Source organism: Peromyscus eremicus, chromosome 3 (assembly GCF_949786415.1).
Source record: "Peromyscus eremicus chromosome 3, PerEre_H2_v1, whole genome shotgun sequence".
Classification (NCBI taxonomy): domain Eukaryota; kingdom Metazoa; phylum Chordata; class Mammalia; order Rodentia; family Cricetidae; genus Peromyscus; species Peromyscus eremicus.
In genome coordinates this window covers 144920854-144946462 of record NC_081418.1, presented here as the reverse complement: position 1 = coordinate 144946462, position 25609 = coordinate 144920854, and the positions used below count along the sequence as shown (strand labels likewise).

The window sequence follows — 25609 nt, the reverse complement described above, 5'->3', positions numbered from 1 at the left end:
CGCCAAGATACACAATCTCCTCAAGTTGTGTTCTCAGGTGTTCTGCCACAGCCGCAAGAAGAGTGACCAACACAGACCCTTTGCTGCAGTCTGTTTTGTCCACATTATTTCATCTTTAGAAAAAAAAAATCCCATCTCTAAAGTAAACAAAGTGTGGGCCAGGGCCTCGCCCAGCTGGAGAACTAGACCTCCCTGCCTCAAGGACACCTCAGTGGGAGGAGCAGACCAAGGGGTGGGCTGTCAGCTGTAGAGCTCATGACTCCAAGTGTCTGGTGGGAAGAAAAGGAGGGGGTGGGCAGCTCCTGCTGAAGGTGGACGCCCACTCTCCCACGCTGCCTCTTTCATTAAACACTTCTGCTTTCCGCTTTATACTTTGCTTTTTCTCTTCTATTTCTAGCTTTATTGCTAAAAGATAATTTTGTCATTACAAAATAATTAACATGGGGCCTGTGGCAAGGGACACTCTCTTGAGTGCTGAGGCCCTCTCCTTTCCATGCTTAGGTGCTGAGGGCCTCAGAGTCGCTGATTTTGCCACTACTGTGAACCCCAAACTATGGAACTCAGGCAAATCGGAGGGTCCACATGGGTGAGTTTTATGCCCATAAGTGCAAAGCGATTCACTGGTGGAGCCAGGGCACAGTTCTGCCCCTTTCTTTCCTATCATTCCCTTCTCTTTTCCGTTACTTTGCTCCATTCTTTTACCACAGATTACAAAACTGAAATGAAGAAATCACATGCTCAGTGCCAAAGCATGAAGCCAGAGGCCACATCTGCATTGCACAATTGCCTTGCAGGTACTGTGGAAAGACAGCTGTGTGCACATTGCCCTTGACACAACATCTGGGGTGAGGCAATCTGCATCGGCGTCTAAACTTCACAGCATACGGACTTTTCTCACTGAGGATTTAAAAGTGACTGGTTACAGACTACAGAAAGCCGGTCGGTGGGTATTTGAAGAGCCTGTGACTCCCAGCTGGAGCCATGGGGCAGAATAATTTTAATGAATGAAGAAGGTATGAAAGGGGACTTTCTGGAACTAGAGCCCTGGGACAGAAGCTCACATTGTCAGGGTTGTGAGTTTAAGTCTTCAGTCTTATCAGACTGAGTGAGAGCCATAGGCAGCCTCTGAGGTAACCAGGTTCAATTAAAGTACGTGATTTTCCCATTTGCAAAGCAGAATGACTGCTTGACTCTTAACACCAGGCCCTTTTGTGAGCCCTGCACCTACTTCCTGTGTGGCCATGCCTCCTTTAGACATTTGCATGCAGCGTTCCATGCAGCAACACCAAAAGAGTCAAGATTCCTGACTCGTCTATCCACAAGAAGGGAAGACTGCAGCAAAACTGTTGTAGGATCCTGTTCTCCGGGCATGACAGGACCACCGCCATCTTGAAATCCGAGCAGCTGTGACAACAGCTGTCACTAAAAGACTGGGACTAATAAGTCCCCCACGGAGAGGGGAGGAATCAGAGAGGGACACATGCGGCCTCACCCCTCTCCAGGATCTCTAGGCAGTTAATAGTTTCAAGGGGCAAAGGACATGGTATAACTGCCTGTAAGTTGTCGCTGCTCCTGGAAACAGCCTCTTACTCAGGGTCCTAGAAGGAATCACAATTAAAGCCACCAATTAGATAAATCCAACTTGAGTGGAATTGTTTGTCATATGTCACTGATGCCCGAGTAGATTTGGAGGTGTTTGTTCAGATCGCGCCAGGTACCGCATTATTTATTTATTTATTTATTTATTTATTTATTTATTTATTTATTTATTTATTTATTTATGTATTTACTTAGTTAGTTAGTGAGTGAGTGAGTGAGTGAGTGAGTGAGTGAGTGAGTTAAGAGCTGGTGTCACACTGTAGCTCAAGCTAGCCTGGAACTCTATGTAGCCCAGGCTGACCTGTAACAATCCTTCTACCAGAGCTTTTCAAATATGTTAATGTTATCCCATAATTCTGCTGCTAATATAGTGAATGTCTAGCCTACATGTAAGCACAATGTGGAGAAATGCGATGACTTCAAAGCAGCAGATAGGAAAAGTGCAAACTTTGAAATGCCCCAGCAAAGGTGCCCTTTTGGCACCGTTGAAGCTGAGCTACACTATAAGAAAGAACACCACAGTAACTCATGGGGAATGACCATATATGTCAGAGAAATTCCTTCCAAACACTGGATTTCAAGACTTAAAAAGATCAATTGGGTAAAAACATGACATCTCCAGCAAACGCTCTTGAGAGCAGCCAAGCTCTGGACCCCTCATATAATTCCAAACTGAGCAAGCTCGTGCAGTTCCAGGTGGCTGAATGCTTCCCAGGGACAGATCACCGTGATATCTGCAAGAGATAGAAGAATACCTCAGCCAACCACTCACCCAGAGGAGGAGCCTCTCCTGTGAGAGGAAAAGATGCCAGTTATATACACATACGCCCCTCCATTCCTGGGAAGGTATGTAGATGGCCCTATAGCCAAGGAGGAAGTGAACACTCACGTAACTGTCACACACACACACACACACACACACATACATTCTCACACACACAGACAGACAGACAGACACACACACACCTGGGTATTGGGTTCGTTTTGTACCCTCTTTGGGAAGATGGAAGCTCACTTAAAAAGAGAAGTGGGACCTTTAAGTTCCCACAGTCTGGGTGGACTCTCTCTCAATGATCTAAGGCGAGCTGCTAGGCTTGTTCTTTTCATTTCCAGACATCTACATCAGACACGTACTGAGAAGCAACCTCAGAACATCATCTAGTCATGCCTCTGGTTCAGGGAGGATGGTATCTCCTCCACTCCCACCCCCTGCCCATTTCCACAGAAGCCAGCACTAGCCAAAAAACAAAAACAAAAACAAAAACAAAAACACTTACATAGAAGGGACTCAAACCAGGGCAAAGACCCCAGGCCTTCCCCCAGTGGAAATCTTTCTGCCTCTTTCCAGCAGAGGAGTTCACCTATCACCCTATGCTTGTCTAAATGTACCTGACCACCTTACAAAAATTAGTACCTAAGGGAGTAGCAAGTAAGCTTTACAAATGGCGTAAGACCTATTTGAGATCCAGGGGGTGGCATTTGACTACCAAGTTTAATACAATGGTTACAGTGAGTGCTACCTTGTATCTAGTGTACTAGACAAGTTCAACATTATATCCACACAAAAACCCTAATTGTGTATGTACACACACACACACACACACACACACACACACACACACACACGCTCAAGCATGAACATGCAGCAGTTTTACTCACTAATGCTAATATTTAAATCGAGATGTCCTTCAATAGAATTCACTCATAAAATGAAATACTATTTAGCAATAAAAATAAAAGAACTATTGGGTCTGGAGAGATAATTCAGTGGTTAAGAGCACTGGCTGCTCTTTCAGAGGACCTGGGTTCAGTTCCCACCCATGCGGTAGCTCACAACCATCTATAACTCTACTTCCAGGGGATCTGATGCCCGCTTTTGGCTTCTGCTGACCCCAGGCACATACATACATAAATGTAGGCAAATAAGTATACACATAAAATGAAAATAAATAAAGAAATAAGCTATTGAAACATAAGAAGACAGAAGACACTTGAATAAATATTGCTAAGTGGAAGAAATCAGGATAGGAAAGCTAAATACTATAATTTTATATATAATTCTAACTCTATAACATTCAGAAAATGTGAAAGTAAGACCCAGTAAAAAGTCTTGTGGTGTTCAGAGGTGTGCAGCTGGGGAAGGAAGACATTACCCAGTAGAGGTGAGGGAATGTTTGGGACAATGAAACCAATCTATATGACACACTACAACAGTTACACAACCGTACACGGTCATTAGACTCCTTAGAGCCATGTGGTGCCAATAAGCTTCAAGCTATATGTGCTACGGCCTTTTGTTAAGACAGCAAGAGTGACTGATAGAGGCTCCTCACACATGACAAGTGCGCCAGACTCGTGCATTATGTCGATTACCGGGAACTGTGTAAAAGCAGGGGTGGTGATGATACGAGTTCTCTGGACCTTCTGCTAAATCCTTTTGTAAACCTAAAACTTCTTCACAAAAAAAGTCTGTTCATTTTCTAAAGCCACCTACAGCAATTACAATCATTATCTAATGAAAGAAAATAATGAAAGAAGGATTGCATCAGATGCACTCAGTGTGTGTGTGTGTGTGTGTGTGTGTGTGTGCACCCCTGTCCTGTTGTTGCTGTGTGCCCTTGTTCCTGGTGCCATGTGCACCCACATCCCTGGTGCTGTGTGCACCCACGTTCCTGATGCCATGTGCACCCCTGTTCTTGGTGCTGTGTGTACCCCTGTTCCTGGTGCTACAGCATGTGAAAAAGAGGAACTTGGTAAAGAGTAGGTCGCCAGGCAGAATGGAAGGGCTCTCGAGACGCTGCCCTTTTTTCCAATTCCTCAGGCTGTGGCTTCACACTGGCCCTCAGTCTGCCTCAGATTCCTCTTCTGAAAAATGAACCTGGAATGGTCAACTCTAAGAATCTTCCATTTCACAAGCCTACAGCTGACTGTGGCATGCACTCAAAGGCTGTTTAATAAAACAACAGCTATCATTAGACCTCACACTGACTTTCATTTCCTTTAGCATTTCCGCATGTAGGTAGACACGTACTTAAAAGGTTAAATTAAACCCCCACCCTTCTGTCTTCAAAGGATCACATGTTATGTGACCCTTTAAGCTTGAAGTTTCTGCAAAGAGGAAACTTCAAAGCCACATGCTCACTTAAATGTGTCATAGCTCACCTGTTCCTAGCCCTTCCATGCCTGGGATGTCATCTCCAAACCTATGTAAAAAATAGATGGATAAAAGAGACATTAGTTGGGACGAGAGATGAAGGACCCTGAATTACTCCCGGGAAGATTTCTTCACTCAAAAGAAAAGAAGTTCTAAGTCTTTTATTTGAGAAACTTTTATCCACATTGAACAAGATCCAAGAAGATGTCACTCTGTCGGGGGTGCAGTGTATTTATTAGTGGGGAGTGGGTGTACTTTACCTCTAGAGACATAGCCTAAGACTAGAGGGTGGCCTTGAACCTGAATTATTATTGGTTCTTCTGCATCTCCAGAGTTTTGAGATTACAGGCATGAGCTCTCACATCCAGTTAATGCAGTGCTGGGAGCTGAAAAGAGGGCTCCCCGCAGGCCAGTACGCACCCCACAACTCACCCCAAGTTTCATTTAAAGATTTGCGTGTGTATGTGTGTCTGTCTGTATGACTCTCTCTCTCTCTCTCTCTCTCTCTCTCTCTCTCTCTCTCTCTCTCTTTCTCTCTCTCTCTCTCTGTATGTGTATGTGTCTGTCTGTCTGTATCTGTGTCTGTCTGTGTGTCTGTCTCTGTGTGTGTGTCTGTCTGTATGTGTATGTGTGTCTGTCTGTCTGTCTGTATCTGTGTCTGTGTGTCTGTCTGTGCAAACACCATGGTGTGCATGACAACTTCATGGTGTCTGCTCTCTCCTGCCACCTTCCTGTGGGTGTGCTCTAGGGACTGAACTCTGAACACTTGCATTGTCTAGTAAGTGCCTTTGCCCACAAAGCCATCCTCCAAGCTCTCAACCTTCATTTCTTAAATATGGAGATGATTAAGCAGAAAGACATTAACATTAGTTAATTAATCTACTGCACTCTGGGAGTCACATTAGGCACAGAATATTAAAGAAAAAACAGATTTTCTCTGAGTGATCTTAGCCTGAGTGAAAAGATATAAATGAATAAATGTAATATAAAACAGAACAAATTATGGTGACTGAATGTATCATAATATAAACACAAAAGTGATGATGAAATTTAAGTAGCAGTAAAAGAAAAATTAACATCTGTGGAATGTGTTGAAAATAAAAGTTTTCCAAAGAGCAATAGAGAAATATGGAGAACTGAGGAAATAAGACATGAAGATAAACAAAAAAGCCAACAACAACAAAAACGAAGTAAAACCCAGTGGTCTTTGGAAACGACTGATGGTTCAGAACTCCAGGTTAAAGCATGGGGTATGTCTGCATAAAGTAACAGAAAACGCGGCTGCAGAGATGGCTCAGTAGTCAAAGGAGTTTGCGGCTCCTGCAGAGGACCTGAGTTTGGTTCCCATTTCTCGTAATGGGCAGCTCCCAAAATCCTGCAATTCCAGTTCTGAGAACCCGACGCCCTCCTCTGGCCTCTCCTGGAATCTGCACTTAAACACATATACCCGCACATAGACATACCACATACACCCACACATAGACATACCACATACACCCGCACATAGACATACCACATGTACACACACATAGACATACCACATGTACACACAATTAAAATAAAGTAAGTTTTTAAAAATTATTTTTTAAAAAGACTGGACAAGAAAAATCTGGAAGGTCAAGTTACAGGTCATTGTAAAAAGCTCCAGTTTCCTTTTAAAACTGGCCACTCTCCTGGGGACTTACAAGGAAAACGACTCCCCCGACACGGACGGCTCCCGCAAAGATGGGCTGGAGAGGAAATGGAGGGCGAGGTGGAAGGTTCTGTGATTCTGCGTAATAGCATGATTGGTGTGTTCTCAAAACTAAAGCTGTTGTGGAAACAGAAGATGACCGGCCCCTTTCCTTCTCGTCTTACACTTACCCTTTCACACCTTTCTTGGGAGGCTTGCTCTTGAACTGTCGGGTCTGTCTCTGCTTGAACTTGGGGGGACCTTTGCGTGGGGTAATAGGACCCTGGCTTGGCGCTGGAGGACCCAGAGAAGTGGTTTCACTCATCTTGGTGGTCCCTGGATGGCTGGAGTTGTGTTTTCCGGCTCGCTGGAGAGTGGAAGGAAATGAAGAGGCTCCGAGTCAAAAGGACCTAGTTCTCATACCTGGGAGCGCTTTGAGCTTGGCAGTTTGTGTTGATGCAAGCAAACCAGCAGAAATTATTTTTAGAAAATATGCTGTAAATCAATGAAGATATTCCATAGAGTGCAATTGTCTGTCAACTAAGAGATTTTGCAAATGAAAAATATAGTTGTATGAGGGTTGGGGACATAGCTCAGTTGATGGAGTGTTTGCCTAGCACACACAAAGACCTGGATTCAATTCCCAGAGCTGAAAAACCAGGACTGATGTTGCACACTTGTAATCCAAGTATTCCAGAGGTAGAGACAGGAGGATCTGAAGCTCCAGGTCATCATTAGCTATATAACCAATTTGAGGTCACTCTCTCAGATACATGAGACCTTGTCTCAAAAAAAAAAAAAATCTTGATATCGTATGTCCCACCCCCCAAATCTGATAGTATTTTATCATAATACCATATTTCCCCTCAAGGAATCCTGTGAAAAGAAGGGGAATTATCTGAGTGATATGAAGGATTCAAACAGTTATAGATATTTGAAGCTTTATCTTCTTCCCGCTACCGACTAGCCTGCCTCTAAAAGATACTTTCTCTTAGTTCTGAGGAGCGACAACACAGCCAGCTGGACAGAAGGACTTCTGACCTATGGACAACAATGAATATATTGAGTGGAGCCTGAAACAAACATGCAAAAATGGAGGAACAGACGGTGGGATTGGCTAATGCTTTCGTTCTCTAACTCCGTGTCTGGACAGAGAGTTCATCAGCCACACATCTCTCAGATATCTTCTACATTATCTCCTGTGCAAACCATGAGCCTGTCCAGCACTGTATACCCAGAGTAATTTGGCCGCAGACATCTGCCTAGCCCTACAAACATAAGCCATAGGAGAAAACATCAACAAAGGTAAACATAAAAAATTAAACTTCAAGGCTAGAGAGATGGCTCAGAGTTTAAGAGTACTGGCTACCCTTGCAGAGGATCAGGGTTCAGTTCCTAGCACCCATGTGGCTGCTCACAACCATCTGTAACTCCAGTTCCAGGGATTCTAATCTCTTTTTCTTTCCTCCAAAGGCAGCAGGAAGGCCTGTGGTACACAGACACACAAGCAAGCAAAGCACCCATGCACATAAAATAAAATGTAAAATAAATTTTATATTTTATAAGTTTCAACATTTTTTCCTTTTCTTTCTCAACATTCAAGAAAGTTTACCTTGGGAAGGAAGGTTCTGGAAAGCTCCAAAGAACTCACGAATAGCTTTAACCTCTTCCTCTGAGGCAACTCTTTCCATGATCTAGTGCATGGGAGCTCCTTTGCAGAAGGTGCCTTAACTAACCTTTCCCAGATTATCCTGATGCTCTTAGTGTGACCCTGTCCTTGTCCACCTTTAACTAGGGTTATTTACTCCACCTCACCGGGATGCCCTCTATTGTTATATGTGGGACTTCCACCTCAGAATCTTTTCTTTGGACTTTGAAGACTCTTTGTCCTTATTTCTTCTCCCTATCATGGTAACCATTCTTGCCTTCCCGTTCTCCAACTGTTTGCAGGAACATAGTGGCCAATCTGTGGACAGCGCCAGGGATGAACTTGACTGCTCTGCTGTACTGTTGTTACTTTCACCTTTATCCCTACTGGAATGTCCTTTGTGTGTCCACTCTTTCAACTTGGAGTCATTTCTGTAGTCTCGATACCTACAATAGTTGTTGGCACATAAGTGACTTTGCTATAGGTGCTGTGTTTGTTGAGTTGGTGAATAAATTAGTGAAGGGATTCAGGCAAAGTCCTTGCCCGTGAGTGATGAGATCTGACCTCATGACTTTTCCATCATGGAGAAAACAGTAGCTGACCCCACCTCACAATGCCCTCAGTGGCTTTAGGGAGAACAGTGCCAGCTCCTCTGTTTACTGAAACTCATTCTTGTGCAGCGGGCCTCTGTCAACAGGCAAGGTTTGTGCCTCTCCAAAGTGTGGTTGGAAATCCAGGAGGCGTGGTGGGCAGTCAGCCAAGGACAGCATCGCTCTCAGCGTGTGTGACCAGTAACTGACATATCACAGCTGTGCCAAAGCCACAGGGAAAAGCTGGAGAATTGATCTCAGATCAGACTCTTGGACTTTCCAATTCTTTCAAAACAGTAATAAACCATGAGTCCCCTACCTCCAATCTGAAAATCTAATAGAATTGAGATTGCCAGCTAAGTAACAATATTTTAGTGAAAATATATTTAAAATTTCATCTATCAGAGATTCCAAATGAGCTGAGAATTTTATATTTTAATCTAGAAACTATTGTATTGGAGACAGAGTTCAAAATATAAAGGATTAAGGTAACTTCCACAGGTCAAATCACCTTCTGGAAGTAACAGCAGAAAGAGAGGACCAACTACATGTGTGGTTTAAAATTCCTGCTCAACAAAACTATGTCTCCTTGGTAAGTTTCACACTCCTTTCTGGACTCCTCTCCATAAAATAAATCAAAGAAAATTAAAGAAGCTAATAAAAGTACTGTATCTGACATAAAGTATTCAAAATTAGGAATTCTATATGAGACCCTTACTAAGCCAAGAAAGTCATACAAACAGACCTATGGTTTGTAGTTGTTGTTTTCACCTTTTACTCTTCGGCTCTTTGATCTTGGTGGGCCCACCCAGCTCCCAAATAAATACATAGAGTTTTTTTTTTCTTTCTTATGAATGCCTGGCCTTAGCTTGACTTGTTTCTAGCTAGCTTTTCCTAACTTAAATTATCCTGTCTACCTTTTGCCTCTGGGCTTTCGCCTTTCTCTGTTTGTGTATATCTTTTCTTTACTTCTTACTCCATTGCTGGCCCCTGGTGTTCCCCTCTCCTTCTCCTTTTCTTGCTCCTCAATCTCTCTTCCTAGATTTCTCTTCCTATTTATTCTCTCTGCCTGCCAGCCCGACTATTCTTTCTCCTGCCTAGCTATTGGCCATTCAGCTCTTTATTAGACCAATCATATGTTTTAGACAGGCAAAGTAACAGAAAAAGTAACAGCTTCACAGAGTTAAACAAATGCAATACATCTTCGCATCATTAAACAAATGTTCCACAGCATAAAGAATGTAACACATCTTAAAATAATATTCCACACAATGGTTGCCACATGTGTTCACCTCTGGAATCACCTCTTCCTCAGCCAAGTGCTAAGCAGTCCTTGCTCTGCACTTGAGTGGACTGCCATCAGCCCTTATTGGTGGCTCCTTCAATTGCCCCAACTATTAACTGATTTCTGGTCTCAAAATTCTGCTTCAAGATGCCTTTTGAATCCCTTTGACTCCTCATAGCATACCCCAGAACTTAAAAACTGTACTTAATGTTTCTATCTCCTCATCATACTTCCTCTGTGGCATAACTTCTCTTGTATGTTTATGTAGTGTTGAGGGCGCACCTCCAGGCTTCGACAGTGCTCACGTGTGCTTTAAGTTTAATGTGCTGTATGAAGAGGTACCAGGCTGGAAAGAGGACTCAATGCTTAAGAGCATGTACTCCTCCTCCAAAGGACCAGAGTTTAGTCTCCAGCACCCACATCATGTGGTTCACAGCCACCTGGACCACCAGCTCCAGGAATATCCAATGCCTCTGGTCTCAAGCATCCATGATCTTCAGCCTCCATGAGCACATGCACCAACATGCACAAATACTCACATGTACATACACACATGTAGAATTAGAAATAATAAAAAATAAAAACGAGGACTCCCCACAGACGTACAGAGTAGTCATCAGGCTGAACCTGGGTGTTTGTTCTGTGAATGACTGCTGGTCTGTGAGTTTCATGTCAATGTTGCTGCAATTTAGAATAGCTGAGAAATCTGACTAGTCCTCAGAGTTTCTGTCACACACTTACCCTCTAGGTCTCTGCAAAGCCTTTGGGAATACCAGGACAAATATGACCCTTTCTCTCCTTGGAGGAGAATCCTGTTGACTATAGACATCACCAAAGGCTAAGGTCACCCTGGCTGCACTTCCTAGGAAATGTGTGCTTCCCTTCTGTCCTGAAACTGAATGTGCCCTCACTGAATATCAGACTTGGCTTTAGTTCACACTGTGTCTCTCCAAGTGTCAAGGGACCCAATATTTTGTGAGAGAACCCATGTTCCTATGTTTAGTGCAATGCTTATCCTTCCTGTTTCTGAGGTTACAAAATGCTCTTCTGTAGAAAGAGGTGAATGTGGCGAAGTGATGTGTTGAGGCACAGCATGTTAGGTAGCTGAGGATATGTCACATTAAACCCAATGCAGTAATGCTTAACTGTGAGAATGACAGAGGACAATCATGTGTCAAACCTCCCCAGGACAAAGCAGGTGTGGAAGGATTGGCACTGGCTTCTTGATGCAGCTTCACTGCCCAAGACCTCCAGATCCTCCTCAGAAAAGACATCTATGAAGATAGGCTGACTCGTGCTCAGTGAATGAGAAAAGGGTAGACATGGGCACTAACTAAATGTTACCGGGGTTGCTCTGAGACAGCGAGAATCGAGTAAGTTGAAGATCCAAAAAAGAACCAAGGCAAGGCCACTAAAACACAATCCAGAATGTACCTTGCTTCAGAATAGAGCAAACAAACATTTTAACCTCGAAGGGACAAGACAACGCCACCCACACTGCCCTGCGGTCACCCCACGCTGCTTTCTCCTTATCCTCACACTGTCCTGTCACCCTCAAGTTCATCCTGGGAGTAAAGAACTATTTGTGCTGTGGTTGTGTAATGCCTCAGATCCATCCTTTCCCAGAAAACTGTTTGCCAGGAAGCCACAAACAGGGAGGGCCCCTCTAGGTTCCTTGTGAACAAATTCAGTAATCAAGGTTTGCAGTGAACGGTAATAACCACGATTCACGCACTAGTTTGTCACAGGACATTATAAAGAGGTTTGGGTGTGTTCTGTCCCATGTTCAACCCCAACCTCAGGTCAGGCCCACAAGCCCAGAGTGTTCTCTTCTTGTATGTCTTTGTTTTACAGCCAGATCAACCCTCCAAGACCCTTTAGTTAGTTATTATTGTGCTCAAACTTACCACGAGTTAGTAACTCAGGGAGCTGAACGCTGTTCCTGTAACTCGTCCCCGAGCTGCCTTTTCCACAGCAGACAAAAGGATCTTTGCATCCTGATTTATCCCTCCTGCTGCTTACGCCCAACGTCAGAAGCTTAGAACTCCAAACAGATGCGAAGAAGATGGGAGGAGCTGAGGTGAGCCGGAGATGAGACAGACTTAGCAGTTTCCTGATAAAGAAGCTCTTACCAAATGGCACGGACATCCTCGAGCAGTGAAGAGACACGAAGTCCATAGAGCACAAAATGTTGATAGCCTGGGACAGATGCTCAGTTTTTGACTCAATATTATTTGTGTTTCTCCATTACCACTTTTGGATTTTACTGAACCTATTTCTCCTTTTGCTTTCACACACACACACAGACACACACACAGACACACACACACAGACACGCACGCACGCACGCACGCACGCACACAGGAGAGCCATCTGCCATGTCCTCTACCCCTGTAAGGATGCTGTTTATGGAGGCAGTGAGGGAAGAGTGCAGAACAGTGCTGGCTAAGGGACATTGTGTATACTTCCTCATAGAGAAGAAACTTGAAGATCAGTCATTGTGAGCTCAGTGACATTTGATAGAGCATGAGTCCAGGAGATTGGTAGGACCTTAGAACAGGTGACACGCAATCGAGAAAAAGCTATCAATCTGTCAATCCTGTCCGTGTCCAGGCCGGGTGAGGTTTCCCGTGTTTGAAAACCAGTCATGAGATTGTCTGTTTTCACTATTTGGAGGCTTTTCTTCAATTACTACAACTCTTAGCTCAGTCCTTAAAGGGCATCTAGCTCCTAGTATTAATTTGTGCATGGCTTTATCTGAGTTTTAAAGAGGTCTTAGCTCATGGGCCTTTCAATCTTTTTGCTACTTTTATTATAGAGAAATTCAGTGACATTTGAAATTGCTTATAAAGTTGGTCGTAGTGGGGAGCAAGGTGGACACTTGGAACCCCTTGAATCTTCAATGGTCTCTCAACTACATCACAGTAACGCAGACAAGGAATGAGATACATATTTTCTGTTCACTCCCATGCTTTGCCTTAGAACTGGAGTACACCTTTCTCAAATTTCTACTTGTTAGAGAATCACTTTCCTCAAGATTACAGAGCTGGAATGCCAATTTATCCTCCCAAGGCAAGGAAAGATTTTTAACCTGCAGCCCCAAGCAGATTACAAGGGTAGCTAAGCAGCTTAAGAGTTGCTTATATGCTTTCCCAAGCTCTTTACCAAAATGAGAGCCAGTTTGAAAGCAACAAATTAGAACCAGCAAAGTGTTTAATCCTGAGCCGGGGCCCTCTACTCTCTCCTGGGCAATTCCATGATCATTCACGTATGCATTTCTATACACCAGGCACAAGGAGGTTTGGATGATTATTTGTTGGAGCCTCAATATTAGTCTCCACTTCCTCAAAGAAAGACTTAATACACAAGGCAGTGTGAGTAGCTGTAAGGTGAGTGTGTGTTCCAGAATGTTGTCAATCAAAACAAAGAGCAGCACCCTGGAGAGATGATTAAGCAGGTAAAAGTGCTGATGTCCGTGTATGAGGACCTGAGTTCAAATATCCAAAGCTGTGTAAATAGTGGGCCATAGCTAAGTGTGTGCCTATAACCACAGTACTGAGGGGGTGGAGCAGACAGGAGGAACACTTGGGTTTCATGACCACTAGCCAAGCCCAGGCTCGGTGAGAGACTCTGACTCATGGGGATGAAGCAGAGAATGACAGAGCAGAGTACTCGACATCCTCCTCTGGTCTCCATGTGCATAGGTGTGCATGCTCACACACAAACACACATGTGCTTACACACAGAGAAAGAAAGAGAAAGAAAGAGAGAGAGAGTGTGTGTGTACTTCCCAGGTAGGCTTTCAGTGTCTGCTGCAGACTTACCGAATCAACTTGCATTACATCAGGCATACACTGATCTGTTTGCACAGTAGCATTTGAGAAGTGTTATTCCAGGCCTGTGCATCACTTGTTTGCTCTGTGTGTGGACTCTCCTCCTTCTTATGTGTAAACGGAGTGATTGACAGTGCCAGGACTAAAGTTCCAGCGTTCTTAAGAAAGTCCACGGTCATGAAAGAGGATAGAAAGCTAATTTTTTTTTTCTAACTTTAATTGTCATGAACTTTTCACTTTTTGGTAGTGGGTAAGCACATAAACATATATTTAATAGTGAAAGTATAAAATCCAACGTGAAGTTTCAGAGCTTCAGAATGGCTATTCTAACTGCATAGAATTTCCTTGAAATGTATAGACATTGGGTCTGGATAATTTTGGCAGGTTTTTTTTTTTTTAATTGACAAATACCAAATAAGGTTTTTATCAAAAATAAAAAAGTTAATAAAACATTTGAGAGATGGCAGACTGGTGGCAAGTCCTGGGGTCCCAGGAATAATGTAGCTGTCTAGTTCCTGTATTTTCTTTTTGCTTCGTGGATTCTGACCCATGTTTGGGAAAGTGCAACAAATAACAGAACTCCGAAAGAAGTGAACATGTCTCTCCAAGAGCCTGTCTCTCTAGACAAATGACCAGGAAAGGTGCGGTCCAGCAAAACAGAAAATATTTAGATAAAAACCACTCTACTGTAGTCAAACATCACGGAAGAAAACTTAACGGCGATGGAGAGGACCCAGCCTGGCTCAGCTCCTTTCCCTCAAGCCAATTGTAATGGCCCCCTTCTTTTTCTTTACCTAAATGGTGTCAGAGAAGTTCAAGTGAAGAATTTGAATTTTTTTAAACCTCCATTAAGCAATAATAAGGCACTTAAGGAAATATGTTTAAAAATCTGATGCATATTTTGGAATAAAAAAAAAGACCAACATACATGTATTTAACATATGGGCTCAGCCACAGAACAGAGACCATAGCAAAGGACCAATGAGCTTAAAAATAGGGCTGTAGAAATGATCCCATGTGAACAAAAGTGGAAAATATAGCAAGATAGTTTAACAAAAACTCAGAGACCTGCAAGACTGAAGGACCCAACATCATCAGCATCTATGGAGGATGGTGGCAAGGAATAGGCTGGAAGGGAGCCAGAAGTACTGGGTGATAATTTCACAGATTCAGTGAAAGACACACACACTTGGAATTAAGAACTTTGCAAACCCCAATGGATTAAACTCAAAGAAATCTGTGCCAAAATAGATCATAACCAAGTTTCAGAAGGCTGTCTTTCAAAACTGAAAAATAGTGGAAGCAAAATACCTAATCTTTGTGGGGTAAGTGACTAGAATGTCAGTGGGGTTCTCACTGGAAACCACGAGGATCAGAAGGTCGTAGACCTTTCAAGTTCTTAAAGAGAAGACTGGCGACCTTAAATTCTATATGGAGTAAGTGTATCCTTCTGAATTAAGAGGAAATAAAGACACTGGGAGGCAGAAGAAGATGAAGCATGTGTCCAACCAGAAAATGGACAGTAAAAGAATGACTGAAGTGATTAATCAAAATAAAAAGAAAGTTTGGAACACCTGGAAAGAAAAGAATAACAACAAAAAAAAAAATACACATGGGAATTGTAGAAGGCAAAGGACCCTGCCCCCTTCAGCAGGGCTGGGTGGAGGAAAAATAATTGCTGAAGCCACTGAAATTGTCTAAGGAGTTGCTTGCTCTCAAATCTACAAGGAATGCACCCATCATTTTCTGTTCAAGTGGACAATGATATGTGATTCACATTGTGTTAAAAATCTGTACCTTCTGGTTTCATTGATAACACTCTAGCAAGTCAGAACCACAGCACTAGAGAGTAAACCAGAGGTTAAACAAGCTGGTCATTACTGCAAAGGGAAAACAAGAGGGATAGTTTGAGGGATAGGCAACATGGTACCTGGATACACAACTGACAGGGATAGGCAACATGGTACCTAGATATACAACTGATAGGGATAGGCAACATGGTACCTGGATATACTACTGATAGGGATAGGCAACATGGTACCTGGATATACAACTGATGTACATGCCAACACTCAGTAGACCACCAAGAAAAAACTATTCTTGTTCCTTTAAAATTAAATACAATAAGTCACTGGGCGGTGGTGGCACATGCCTTTAATCCCAGCACTCAGGAGGCAGAGGCAGGTGGATCTCTGTGAGTTCGAGGCCAGCCTGGTCTACAGAGTGAGATCCAGGACAGGCACCAAAACTGCGCAGAGAAACCCTGTCTCGGGGAAAAAAAAAAAAAAAAAAAAAAAAAAAAAAAAACAAATAAATAAATACAATAAGTCAGAGTTTTAGGCCATGTCCTATACATTTGTAATCTTTAGCGTTTGATCCTTTCTGGCAGATGGGGAAGGACTGCTGATCCTACATAAGGAAGTCATCACAGGTCAGGTATCAAGTAATTAAAAGTTTAGCTGTGCTGTAAGCTGCTTAACTTCAGTGCTAATCCTGAAGCTTTCTTTGATGTTTCTTAAAATATACGAGAGTAGGAAAACACATGTTTTCTCCATGTTTGGAGTGTCCTAGACAGGGTTTCCCACTTTTACTAATGCATATAGAGCCCGAGGGGAGCACACAACCTGGGTCCCTCTTTTCCTTAATGTTCCACATTTTGAGTAACCATAATAGAATTTTGAACCTTGAAAAGGGGTAATTTGTTACTTTAAAATGTAATATTCTCTTTTAGAAAAGAGAATGTAGAAGAACATTCCAACTCCTTCCATGAGGGAGGTCTGATTTCCCAAAGCATCAAGTCTGAAAGAGATGGCAAAAAACTGACATGTACAAGCCAGTATCTTTAATGCATTTATACACAAAAATGCATAGCACATCAAACATAGCAGAATATGCAAATAATAATACACCATCAACAAATGTATTGATTGAAACCAATCAATATAATCCATCATATAAAGAATAATACACCATAAATAAATAGGTTGATTGAAATCAATCATAATCCATCATAATAACTAAATGAAGACTAAATTAACTAAATGACTAAAGAAGAAAAATTGTATTATCTATCAATTGATGAAAACACTGGGGGCGGGCAGTTAACAAAAACAAACTGTGTGAAGAAGCCATATGAATCCTTATGAGTTGTTTCTCAGGAGTGGCTCTTGTTATTCCTCTTGGTCACCCACCAGAACTGTATGGCAAGCCCCTATGGCGGAAGACACCATGTGCCTTGGTTGTAAGCTATAGAGAAATCCAACTGAACTGATCTGGAAGCTTCCTTCTGGCTGGTTATTTTTCACACTATCCAGAGGTGCCATGAAGGCTGCCAGGGGAAAAAAGGCATATGTGGTCTTACCCAGATGTGAATCCTATAACTTACAATACCAAACCAAGAGGCAAGGTTTGCCCACTGGTGTGATAGTGGCACAACTGTTATGCGGGACAACCAATCGCTTTCTAATTGGGTTCTAGGCCCACTCCAAAGGAAACCTGGCTGTACAGAGTGCTGAAAGAAAATAAGGAACAGTTGAATATTCAGCCCTAAACAGGAAATTTACACCACCACTCTAAAAGGTAAGGACTATGACAGAGAAAGCGTGAAAAGGATTTAAGAGCCTGATCATAAGGAAATGAGCCGTAACATGCTGTCTTCTGGGAGACAACAGCTGAGGTTGCCCGCACTAGCCCTGCACAAGACTGGCCCTGTCCACCGCCAGCCATGGATGATGGAGGGACTCATGAGGCCCTACCCTTCTCCACTAAATTATTGGATACTGATGAATTCAGGGAGATGGTGGTAAAGGGAGTCATTATCTTCAGATATGTACCCACTGGTGAGCATCAGGCTCCATAGGATAGTTCCATGTCTCTAGTCACCCAGATTTCCCTAATTAAACTCAGTGGGTCACAAAATGAAACAAAAAATAATGTCAGAAAGACATTTTATAGAGGATGAAGGGCTTTCAGGGGTGGGTGGAAGTAAGATGCTCTGAATACATTATATACATGTATGAAAGAGTCCAAGACCAAATTAATATAACAAAAACTATTTGGCAAGATCCCAAAGTCTACTATAATTAAAAACAAAACAAAGTCAGCAAGCAAGCCAACAACAAAATCTCTCACAAAATCAGAATAGAAGCATTCTGAAATGATCCTGCAGATCAGTGAAACACTAGAGAATCCAGATATATGCTCTTGCACAAATGTGCAGAATTAGTTTTTGAGCAAAGTGCAAAAGCAAGGCAGAGGAGGAGGGCAGCCTATCTAACCAATTGTGCTGGACCCTCAACACCAAGTCTACAGATATGCATAGAACAAGGCACTATTAAAAATGATCTTAACCTAAGCTTCACACATCTTCTTCACTCCAAATTTCACACCCGCACCTCACATCCTTACAAGAATCTGCTCAAAATGTATCACAGACATAAATGTACAACTATGAAACTTTTTAAAATTATTTCTTTGATTTTTGAGATTATAATTGCATCACCCCCACTTCCCTTTCCTCCCTTCAAACCCCCCATATACTTCTCCTTTCTCTTCTTCAAATCCATGCCCTCTTTTTTTCATTATTGTTGTTACACACCACACACACACACACACACACACACACACACACACACACACACTTTTATAAACAAATATAGCAGAAGATCTTCAGGACATTAAACTTAGTGAAGATGTCTTGGGTCTGCGAGTTAACATACCATCTGTAGCCACAGAAAGTGATCTGTTTGACCTCATTAAAGTTAGAAATGCCTGCTCTGTTAAAAACAAACAAATGAACAAACAAAAAAACCTTGATGATTTAAAGACAAATGGCACTGGGAGATAATATACACCAATCACGTGCTTAACAGGGGACTGGTATCTAAAATATATAAAGAACTCTTAGCCCAATGTGATGGCACACAGCTTTAGCTCCAGCTCTTGGGAGGTAGAAGCAGGATAGCACAAAGTTTAAGGTCTTTGACTATATAGCATGTGTGAGATCAGCTTGAGTGAAAAGAGACCTTGTCCCAAACAACAACCTCTTGAAAACTCAATATTAAATGACTAAACACAGTCTGTCTTAGTAGTACACACCCTTAATCACAGTACATTGGAGGCTGAGACAGGTTGGAAGTTCAAGGCCAATCTAGCTACATTGTATAACCTTGTCTTAAAAAAACTACAATAAAAATATCTTAAATGTTTAATCTCAGTCACTATCATAGAAGTGAAAATTAAATCTACACTGGGATTTTATCTCACCAAGAAAACAATCCCGAATGCTGGTGAGAACGCACAGAAAGAGGAGGAAGCTTTAGACACTGCTGGTAGGAATGTAAAATAAAACAGCTTTCTAGAAGTCAACATGGAGGCTTCACAATACACTAAAACATGTGACCAGGCCGTAGCACTCCCAGGTATTAGCTGAAGGACTCCGAGTCAACAGAACACAGAGACATTTGCACATGAGTGTTCGCTATAGCTCAGTTCACAACAGCTGCCATGGAAACAACCTAGGTGTCCATCCTAGGTTGGACACACACACACACACACACACACACACACACACACACACACACACGGCAATTGTTTCAGCCATAAAGAAGATTAAGCTTTGACATTTGCAGCAAAATGGATACAAATGGAAACTACTACGTTCATCAAATTAAACCTGTCTCAAAAAGACAAGCATTGCACGTCATCTCTCATTGTAGATCCTTGATTTTATAAACATACATAAAACCAAGTGCAGATGACCTGGAAGGAGAGGTGAGACTAGAAAAAAGAAGACTGGCCAGAAGGAGAAGGAAGGGGAAGGAAGAGGAAGGAAGGGGAAGGCCAGCGGCAGGCGGGATATACTCAAGGCACACTATGTATTTCACAAAAATGTCCTTAAGAAACCCAGTATCGTGTACAATGAATACATGGCAGCTAAAAGCATCATTCAAAAGGCAAACAATTCAATTAGAAAATGAACAAAAAAACAGACACTTCATAGAAGAGGATTCATACATGACAAATACATACAATGTTTACTGTAGCCCACACTAAAGTGTGCATTAACGCACAGAAGGAGATGGCCAGTGGTAATCCCTAAAAATGGAGATATTTGGTCATGGCATGACGTGGAGAAGCTGGACTGCCTATGCTCTGCAAGTAGAATGGAAAACGTTCCAGCCATGTGCTTGGTGCTGGAAAATATCTGTTTTTCTAAGTGTTAAACTAAAGTTAAACTTTTAAAGTTTAAAGATTCTAAAGTTGAACCTGGGTTTACTACTAAACCTGACCATTGCATTCCTAGGAATTTATCTAGAGAAAGGAAAATTTAGTTTCACTTGGAGACTTGTGCACAAATGTTCTAGCAGCTTTATTCATAGTTGTCCCAAACTGAAGCCTATCCAGTGTTCTGACAAGTAAATAAACTGTGGTATGTTTGTACCATGCAACATTGCCCGGCCCTGGAAGGAGCAGAGTACACACACACACACACACACACACACACACACACACACACACCACACCACACCACACACATACACACCACACACACACACACACACACACACACACACACACACACACACACACACTCCAACTTGGATGAACCTTAAGGGAATTATGCCAAATAGAAGAAGCCAACTTCAAAAGTGTATACAATTCCATTTATGTAGTAGTCTTGAAAAAAATTATAAACGTAGACTAGGTTAGTGGTTGCCAGGGATTTGGGATGGTATAGGAGGAGGTGGGTATGACCATCTATAAATGAAACAGATAAAGATAACAAAAAGGTAATGTTTGGTTAATGTTGATAGTTTATATCTTAATCATGGACAGATATACACACATATACATGCACATAAATACACATACATACATACACATACACATGCACATAAATACACATACATACATACACACAGAGAGAAAAATCTGAGTAAGTGCTTCATGTTGTACCAGTGTTAATGTCCCGCATTGAATCTGGACATAACTAATAAAGATGTTGACAGTGAGAGACAGACACAGCCAAAGAAGAGGATGCGTCTCTTTACAATGTGCTATAAACCTATCGTTATTTCAAAAGTACAAAGTTTTTCAAAAATCCCACTCTAAAGTATTCAGCAAGGAGACAAAGAAACATAACACAGAAGCAATCAAATCCATGCATGTTCAAAGCTTGAATGTAGGTGGCCTGGGTCAGCTGGCGTAACTGCTCCGGACTCAGATCTCTCTCCACCCCCTGAAGCCATCCAGCTCCTCTTCCTCTTCCCCTCGCTAGGTACCTACGACTTCCCCTTTCACAGATTCTGTTCCCCAGTGTATGATCCTCTTATACTCATCCTCCATGTTTGTTGAGAGCCTATGATAAGTATGAGTAAGGCTCTAGCCCCTGAGAGAGCAGTGGATAGAACAAAATCTTTGTCCCAGGAGAACTCTCATTCTTGGGGAGAAATGGAAACTAACTAAGGAGAACATGTATAAAAATTTTAGATGTTTCATTTTGTAAGTGGAAACAAATATGAATGGTTGGAGAGCACAATTTTTTATTGCATTTATTTATTTTGGGGGGAGCATGCATGCTATGGCATGCACATGTGGACAACCTGAATGAGTCAATTCTCTCCTGCACCCTGTGGATTCCGAGGATAGAGCTGACTGTCAGCCTTGGCAGCAAGTGCCTTTACCTGATAGGCCATCCCTCCAGCCTCTCACTATTTTAGACGTGTCATTAGAGAGGACCTCTTTGGTGGCTTAATATTTGAGTAGAAACCTAAATAATGACAGGAAGCAAATTATGTACGAGGATCTTGGAAAAGAGACATTCCTGCAGAGAGAATCAGTCTCCACACTAGGAGACAATTTCTTATGAAGAGACTGCAGTGGAGTAAACAGTGGCCAAGCGTAGGGTATGAGTTTAGAGTAGTCAAGAAACCAGATACTAGTGTATTAATTAGCTGGTGCCTGTTGTAGAATATTAGTTTGAGATGTGTTACATTCATTTATACTGTGGAACATTTGTTTAATGATGCAAAGATGTGTTGCATTCTTTTATGCTGCATTTGTTTAACTCTGTAAAGCTGTGCTACAAGCCTAAAACACCTGATTGGTCTAATAAAGAGCTGAACGGTCAATAGCTAGGCAGGAGAAAGGATTGGCAGGGCCAGCAGGCAGAGAGAATAAATAGGAGGAGAAATCTAAGCTCAAGACGAGGAGAAGGAAGGAGCAAAGAAAAGGGAAGGAGAGGAAGACACCAGGGGCCAGCCACCTAGTCACACAGACAGCCACAGAGTAAGAAGGAAAGAAAGATATATAGAATAAAGGAAGGTAAAAGCCCAGAGGCAAAACCTAGTTAAAGAGAAATGGGATAATTTAAGTTAGAAAAGCTGACTAGAAACAAGCCAAGTTAAGGCCAGGCATTCATAAGTAAGAATAAGTCTTTTTTTTTTTTTTTTTTTTTTTTTGGTTTTTCGAGACAGGGTTTCTCTGTGTAGCTTTGCGCCTTTCCTGGGACTCGCTTTGGAGACCAGGCTGGCCTCGAACTCACAGAGATCCGCCTGCCTCTGCCAGAATAAGTCTCCATGTATTTATTTGGGAGCTGGGTGGTGGGCTTCTAAAGAGTAAAAAAACAAAACAATCAAACAAAAAAACCTACAGGTGCCACATAAGAAACAAGCCCCAACTTGGATGGGCAACAGCTTTCAACAATTATCATGTTATCTTTTCTGAGCATGTCTAAGGTTCAGTTCAGGGACACAGCTGGGTGGCTCCTGTCCAGGGTCTTAGATGGTAGCAAGCTATCATCCAGGGTTGTAGTCATCTGTAGCCCTGAGATTCACTTCCAGAATGGCTCACTCACATGGTTTGAGAAGAAAGCTGGAGTTTCTTTCCCTATGGACCATTCCATAGGGTCCTAAGTATCATTATATCATAGTACCCCATTTCCCACTAACTGAGTGGTACAAGAGGGGTCAGAAGAAGGGACATGATGTCTTCTGTAATGAAGCCTTGGAAGTGACACACCATCACTTCCACCATATTCTATAGGTTGCACAGACCAACATCACATCTGGTATGAAGATCAGGATCACTGGGGCAGGTCTTGGAGACTGGCTGCCACAACCAAACAACCTTCCGAGGCCACAGGAAAGACTCCATTTACCCATCCTTTTTGTGTTGAGACAAGATACCATATCCGTCTGATCTTCCTGCCTCCACCTCCTGAGGTCTGAGGTTAGAGTCATGTGTGACCATATCTGGCTTGTGCAGTACAGGGGATCAAACTCAGACTCCATGCTGGTGGGCAAATAGTCTACCACCTGAGCCCCATCCACAACCCCCATTTATTCTAAATGGATAAATGGTCCCTAGCAGCTTGAAAGACTTGTGGTCTTGACTCTATTCTGAGTGCTAGAGCTAGTGCTAGAGGCTATTGTGGAGACGGGAATATATGAAGAGGTGCTCTGGAGGTCCAGCTGAGGTACAGCAGAGGACCAGGGTGCCAGCAGTAGTTAACAGGCTGTGAATCTGAAATAGACCTAAAAGAATTTCTGAAAGCTTGGAAAGTTTTTTTCTTCATTCCTTCTGAGTGATCTTGTCTGCTGCTTTGGTTTAAGTGAGCATTTCCGTCAATATCGTAGTTAAAGCGACAGTACCTTCTGTACCGGATTCTTGGCTGGAACTGTCTGACCCATTCTGAAGTTCCGCCTGAGACAAGTTATTGGTGAAATTATTAAGACCACTCCACATAGTTAAAAGGGAGGTTTATTTAGTGGCATAATTTACAAATGAAGGGATAGGTAGGTTGCAGGTCTGGGAAAGATGTAGCGCAGTCCGGCGGTGTTCTCTGGAGAACTCTGCTCGGTCTACCTCCAGCGTCCAGGGTCCAGGAACCAGGAGAGGGCGGTGCATCCAGATCTCAGGTCTTCAGGGTCCTCTCTTGGCCCCGCCTTGTAGGTGTGACAGTTACCGAAGCCTCAATGGGGGTTGGAACTTCCAGATCAAAGCTGGAATGGCTACCTACTACACAAGTGATGATGATTTGCCTGGATGCTGTGAATAACCCATCTTAAATTCCTATCCAAAGCCAGGTATCAAAATCCAAGCTTGATATATCGTCTTGTATGACAGAAATAACCTTACCAACACCATCTGAATTCAAACTCAACCCTCAGCAGATTCAAACGCAAGCCGTTATTTCCAATGACACATCTGTCCCTCCTTTCCAGTGCTCTAGATCAGTGGCTGGGACACAAAGGACCCTAACAGGAAGGCTGGAAGTTGTCTGATATCCATGCGTTCTTCTTACCCTCGTCCTTCACATCTGTCAATCACCAAGTCTTGCCAGTTTCTCGTACATATTCCTGAGATCTGACTTCCTCTGTGTCAAATGCTCTAGTCTGTGCCTAACAGAACTGGATGGATCTTGTGCACAAACTATGTAAAATCCAAAGTGTTTCATGTTCCTCCATCATTTTCGGTGGTTGTCTGCCACTAAAGGCATGAAGCTCGAGTTCCTCATTAGTGTGGCTTATGTTCTAATGTGGTCTAGTGTGCTCTAGACTCTGAGCCTGCCCCTCTCGAACACAGTTCTCATCCTTCTATTCCAGACACTTTACATCCATCAGCCTTTGCTTCACCTCCTCTCCAGCTGCCCTGCTTTGTCCTTTTTGAAAAGGTCTAGCCCAAACTTTGCCTGGAACTGGATATATAGTACAGGACAGCCTGAAATACAGAATCCTCCTGCCTCTGCTACCTAATCGCTGGGATCACCGATGTCCAAAACCATACCCATGCATCCCAGCAATCTTTAGTTAGCAGAAGTGTTGTGAGATATTTGTACACTCTGTGAAGATATATTGCTGGGATTGGTTTAATAAAATTGAACGGCCGATAGCACAGCAGGAGGTGTAGGCAGGACTTCCGAGGAGCAGAGAGGGGAAGCAGGAGACTACAGAGGTGCAGAGGAGATACCAACAAAAACTGGAAGGAGTCAGACTTACAGAATGAAAAAAAGGTAAAAAGCCACATGGTAAAACATAGATTAATAAACGCAGGTTAATTTAAGTTATAAGAGCTAGTGGGATAAACCCAAGATAAGGCCGAGCTTTCATAACTAATAAGGAGTCTCCATCCATGTCATTATTTGTGAGCTGGCGGCCAAGAAAAAAGCTTGCTACACCAAAGAGCCAGCAAGGCCCTTACAAACTTCCTATGCAATCTGCTCCATTGTAGGACACCACGCCACGCCAGGGCTAACACATCTCCTCCACAGCATAGGTCCTCTACAGTCCCCACTCTTCTCACCTGACCACCCAGCACCAACTGTTCTTCAAACTGAGCAGGTTGCAGTCACCTCCTCCAGGAAGCCTTCCCTATGTCCTCATTTGTGTCCTCAAAATACCATGGGAACTCATTTTTCCTATCCTATCAAAAGTCATAAATTTGTTTCTGTCTCCGCCTTTATACTATTATCAAGTTTGGGGTCTAGGATTATGTCATACTTTCTTTACCTCTGTTCAGGACCTTGTACAGCCTACAGCACCATAGATCTCTCTCTGTCTCTCTCTCTCTCTCTCTCTCTCTGTGTGTGTGTGTGTGTGTGTGTGTGTGTGTGTAATGTTAGAGGAAATAAATGTGTGTAGTACCTCATACTTGAACATGATGATAAATGACTATGTTACTAATTTGCACATTGACTGGTGACTGGGATTTGGTGTTTTCCCTGCTATATCAGAGCACAGACCTTCCATTCAAAAAAAGAAAATTCACAGCCTCATGAAGGTCCTCAGGAGGATCTCAGAAGGTATGATCAAGGAGATCACAGCTCC

The 25609-nt window shown here is 42.7% G+C and overlaps 1 protein-coding gene across 1 annotated transcript; it reads right to left on the bottom strand.

Moving 5' to 3' along the window:
* Window positions 1-2224: 2224 nt before the first annotated feature.
* Pde6h (phosphodiesterase 6H) lies at window positions 2225-12022 on the bottom strand. Its single transcript, XM_059256980.1, has 4 exons — window positions 11856-12022; window positions 6617-6792; window positions 4762-4802; window positions 2225-2333 (listed from the first exon to the last, which is right to left on the bottom strand). Exons 2-4 carry the CDS (start codon window positions 6748-6750, stop codon window positions 2257-2259), a joined length of 252 nt encoding a protein of 83 aa, XP_059112963.1. The 5' UTR covers window positions 6751-6792; window positions 11856-12022; the 3' UTR covers window positions 2225-2256.
* Between the last annotated feature and the right edge of the window lie 13587 nt (window positions 12023-25609).

Coding starts and splice junctions, on each gene's coding strand:
- Pde6h (XM_059256980.1), bottom strand. CDS start 6,750: ATGAGTGAAACCACTTCTCTGGGTCCTCCAGCGCCAAGCCAGGGTCCT. Junction 4,803..6,616: donor CCCAAGAAAGGTGTGAAAGG/GTAAGTGTAAGA, acceptor TTTTTTACATAG/GTTTGGAGATGACATCCCAG. Junction 2,334..4,761: donor CATGGAAGGGCTAGGAACAG/GTGAGCTATGAC, acceptor TATCTCTTGCAG/ATATCACGGTGATCTGTCCC.